The 4,707-nt window shown below is 34.3% G+C and overlaps 1 protein-coding gene across 1 annotated transcript in view; it reads right to left on the reverse strand.

Moving 5' to 3' along the window:
• The window catches only part of LOC106771194 (poly [ADP-ribose] polymerase 2), a 13,213-nt gene extending 8,949 nt beyond the window's left edge, over nucleotides 1-4,264 (reverse strand). Inside the window, exons 1-10 of the mRNA XM_014657122.2 lie at nucleotides 4,086-4,264; nucleotides 3,756-4,013; nucleotides 3,325-3,406; nucleotides 2,512-2,747; nucleotides 2,103-2,229; nucleotides 1,816-1,871; nucleotides 1,304-1,377; nucleotides 1,063-1,109; nucleotides 864-913; nucleotides 535-597 (exon numbers count right to left, since the gene is read on the reverse strand). Of these exons, the coding sequence (XP_014512608.1) occupies nucleotides 535-597; nucleotides 864-913; nucleotides 1,063-1,109; nucleotides 1,304-1,377; nucleotides 1,816-1,871; nucleotides 2,103-2,229; nucleotides 2,512-2,747; nucleotides 3,325-3,406; nucleotides 3,756-4,013; nucleotides 4,086-4,172 (1,080 nt within the window). The 5' untranslated portion in view covers nucleotides 4,173-4,264. The remainder of the gene's footprint in view (nucleotides 1-534; nucleotides 598-863; nucleotides 914-1,062; nucleotides 1,110-1,303; nucleotides 1,378-1,815; nucleotides 1,872-2,102; nucleotides 2,230-2,511; nucleotides 2,748-3,324; nucleotides 3,407-3,755; nucleotides 4,014-4,085) is intronic.
• Nucleotides 4,265-4,707: the final 443 nt, after the last annotated feature.

Raw genomic sequence — 4,707 nt, forward strand, 5'->3', positions numbered from 1 at the left:
GAGACTGGAGCGTGATTCCAGTGGAGGAAGGGAGGCTTCCTTGGGAAATACTCTTTTGTTTACTGTTCATCCATATTTTTACAGATAAATACAGTTTATATTCATACCTTTCTTTCTTACTGTTGGGAGTGTGTGTGTGGATTGTTCATCTGTTACGTTCCTTGAGTAAAGGAACCTAACACATAATTTCAGCACCCATTATAGCACTTGAAATCTTTTGTTTGAATACTTGGAATTGCCTAAAAAAATTATTCTCAGCAGTACACATTTATATTTTGATTCTGAATACGATATAATAATAACTCTTATATTGCTAGGAAAAAAGATGAGTATATTATCTTCCATAACTAAACTTCAGCTACAGCCTAGGTGATAGGCATGGAGTTCGTTAGATATTTAATTTATCCTTGTAGCTTAAAGAGACACGGATATGGTAACGGTAATAACTAACACAAGCATCCAAGGAAAAACACTGAAAAAGCTTAAAAAATTCCAGATATGGACAACTTCGAGAAGAAAATTAAATAGAGATACCTGCATTTCTGCATCATCTTTCAAAAGCTTTGTGGCAACCTCAATTTCACTAAGAGCTTCAACCTTTGATTAAGGAATCAATTAATGTCAATGGTTAAACAAAGTTATAAGATTCTTTTTCTGGAAAAATTGTAAGGAGTTGATAGAAGTTGATCCTAAGAGGACAAGAGGAAGGTACCGAGGAATGTCATAAATGGAAGTACATAATTTATGTATATAACAATCCTTGTAAGAGAATCCACCATCCAAAATGTAAGAAAATAATTATCATAATCTATGGACAACTAAAATAAGTAGATTAACAAATGCATCTGGGAAAAAAGGATTACCATTTCTAACTTGCGTTTTAACTTCTGAGGGGTGTCAATTACAAAAACAGCTGCCATATTCATATTTTCATGTTAGTATTCCTCTAAAAAAAAAGAGAGTGCATAGCCACCAAGAGGATCTTTTTATGATTTAGCAACATTATGAAATAAACCTTTGCACGTGTTCTTAAGACCAATGAGAAGGAGAGAGACAGCTTACACATTTTTTTGAATCCAAAATCATGTGGAATTACAGTGTAGAATTCTCTGCAAGAAAATAAAGCAATATAAAATATAGTTTTCCAATATCTTTAAAGCAAGAAATTCCAACCTCAAGTAACAGAAAATTAATTATAATATAGGTAAACAGCACACATCTCATTAATAAAAATGCAAGCATCCAAAGGAAAAGTAAACCATAGGACATCGAGGAAAATAAAAACGAACATCAAATTCCGTACCCACTTAATTGCTCCATAACTTTCCTGTCACCTTTATCAATCACATTAGCAAGTCTTTTCAGAACTTCATAGCCCTTAATAGTTCACAAAATATACAGTTAATCTCTCAAGAAGACAAGATATGAAAGTTGAAATGCTGTAGCAGTTCGCAAAAAGATGAAAACAACCAATATCCAGCCCAAGAGAACTTTGCATTATGATCAAGGTGTAAAGATTTAAATGAACTTGTATTTTGTACGTTCTTAGTTTTCATTAGTTTCTAAAAAGCAAAAGTGAAGTGGATTGAAGTCCAAAGGCTTCTTAATAACAATATATGAAAATTGAGATTCGTTGTACAAATGAATACCTTGAATTACCCAAATATAAAAGGGTAAATAATAAAAGCTCAACGATATTAACAAATATTGATTCCAACAACATGACAATGCCAAAAGTAGAAATGAGTGTATGTGATAGACTTTTGATAGGAATATGAAATGAAATAAACAAATACTACATGCCCAAAGGCCTACCTTTAAAATTGTTGATTTGCTAAGTTTTCCAAGGGGCAACTTGTTTGCATTGTACCCTGATGAAAAGATCTCGGTTAATGCACGTCAAGAATATTGAATGAGCCTATATCACAATTCTAGAATGAGGAATTCAAATGCATGAAATGAGTGTTGGCTGTCAATTGTTTAACAAATCAAAGGAAACCATATCATTGCTTTAAACTAATCAACAGAATATATCAAGCATGTTTTTTAATCATATGGCACAACTCATCCCACCTAAAGGAAAGAAGCAATAACTAACTAACCTATTTCCATCATTTGCTGATTCATCATGCTCACGTTGCAAATAAGAGATATAAATTTTGCAACACGTGGTTCAAGTTTGGATTCCATAGGCTGCTTTCCTAAAGCAGGACCAGGATTTTCAGTAACCTAAAAACAAGATCCAAACAAAGTGTTTAAAATGACCGATCAAATTAGTTTCTACTCCTTTTGGTCCCAATCCACCAATAACACTCCAAGTAAAACAAAATACTTAGTGAAATTTACCATAGAATGAAAAAAGGGAAGTTTAGTCTATACAAATGCCTTTATACAAAAGACACGGTGAACTAACTTCACTACCAGTAGCAAGTGGACCAAAATTGCAAAATGCACATCAAGTTATATGAAGCAAAAGAAAATACAGCAAGAGGAATAGAGTCGCATACTCACAGTAGATTCATTTTCCTTGCCACTATAGTCCATCTCAAGCCATGCATAACTTTTAGGATAGCTAACAAAACTATCCCTATTGGACCAAGCATTATTGGTCTTGGCTAAAAACTTTTGTTCAAACTCCTGAATGGCACTCTCACATGATTTGTAAGGTCCATGTATCTTGTCTTGGCCCTTTACACCTACCCTTCCCCATCTATTGTAAACAAGGAATTCACCGCCACTATCCGATTCTGAAAAAATAATTTGATATACACAGTCAGAAAAACCAGTGTAATAAACAGAAAAGGCTGCTGGTTAAGAAATATGCAAAGCAAGTCTTCTACAACTCAAGCAACAAATTTTCATAACTAGTTGAGTTGGAGATAACTGATATCAAATTTTCGTATCTCTCTCAAGTAATCATCTGATATTCCAAAATGAAAGATAGAAAGCAATCCCACAATTGTGGGGGAGAGAGAAGCTCCTACAAACTATTGTTTGGCTTTGTTAGGATAAACTTTTTGTAAGCACTTGCAATGGAAGAGAATAAGAAATAAAATGAACTGAACTGTTGCATAAGCTAAAATCAAATAACGTACTTAACTTTCATAAAAGCATTTTCATTTAACTTTTGAAAAGATAAGGTTCCTAAGTAGCTTTTAGTTCATGGAGAAACTCAATTCATTTTACTTCTAATTGTGTTTTCCTGCAAATGCTTATAAAGAAGTTTATCAAAATTCGACAGCTATAAAGAGCAAATGCAATACATCAACGCATCAACAAAAAGCTATCATAAATCATCAATAGGCAGATGGAGTTGAAATTAACCAAGAACTTGAATCACATAGAACTTGTTATTGTTGTCCCTGACATTTGTCTGATTCAACATGGCATCATAGACATCACCACCCTGCATTGTTCAAAAGCGTACCAAAACACATGAGCCCTAAACACACTAAGAAACCATCACCAATCAGTAAAATGATAGCACATGATAGACGACAATAACAACAAAAGAAACAACTTTGCTAAGTTAATATTGCAATCAGGTTTAATTACTTTTTTAACATCTGAAATTTGAATGAACCGTATTTGGCTCCGTAAATTAAAAAGACATATATTCTCATTTTAAAAAAATACGTTTTTAATCCTGAAGCAAGACATTGTTCAAGGAAATAGTGATGTCAAAAACATGTTTTTACTCTAAAATTTGAGTGGATGTTAGAATAACTGAGCCTCACAATTGTTACTAAACTTACCAGTCGTAGAACATGATAGTGCGTTTTCACAGAATCCGGAAGATACTGATCGAGAACTGCCACGCCCTTTTTGGTTGCGGTCACTATCTTCACCGCTTCCTCTTTTGCCTCCTCTGCAACCTCGATTTCTTGGGAGTGATTAGAATCCCGATTTTGAGAATCCCTAGTTCTCTTTCTAGTTCTGGGAGGGGAACTAGCATCAGCTTCACTCGTCGCATTTCGAGTTTCTTTGCGAAGAGCAGCTTCAAGTCTACGCAGCTGGAATTATGGAAGCATCAGAGAGAGAGAGAAGAGAAAGAGTGAATGAGTGTGAATTTTGTTAGAGAGTACCAGAGTGGGTTTTGTTCCGGTGATGGAGAGTCCACGGTTATGAAGCTCCGTTCGCAGCTCTTCCACCCTCATTTTACTTGACGCCATTTTAGAGGGAAATGGAATGGTTAGCGTAATTTTACTCACTCAGCTTTGAATTTTGAAGCTTCCCACCATGGTTGTAGCGTACGACGCTGCTTTTATACCAGCGCTTGACATGTGATATGAGGTGTGCTTCGCACGCTGGAATAATATGTAAATACAAATAAATTTAAGGCCTAAACTGCAAACCGTCTTCAGAAAGAAAAGGTTGAAGTTCCTGGTCAACGTGATTCTTTATCGTCCAATTCAATAACGTAATTCATTTTAGGGTTAAATATGTTTTTAGTCTCTATACTTCGGGGCGATTTTGGTTTTAGTCCCTCTTTCAAAATATAGTACAATTTAGTCCTTGAACTTTAGAAAACTCTGGTTTTAATCCTTTTTACCAAATTTTTTTAACTTTATTTGTTGTTTCAAACGCGTTTCTCAGTTAACATTGAAGCAAAAATGTGTCAAACGGTGTAAGCAATCCAAATACTATAATGAAACATGCTTGAAACAGCAAATAAAGTTAAAAAAAATTGGTAAAAATGACTAAAAC

This window comes from Vigna radiata, chromosome 8 (assembly GCF_000741045.1).
Source record: "Vigna radiata var. radiata cultivar VC1973A chromosome 8, Vradiata_ver6, whole genome shotgun sequence".
NCBI classification, from domain to species: Eukaryota; Viridiplantae; Streptophyta; class Magnoliopsida; order Fabales; family Fabaceae; genus Vigna; species Vigna radiata.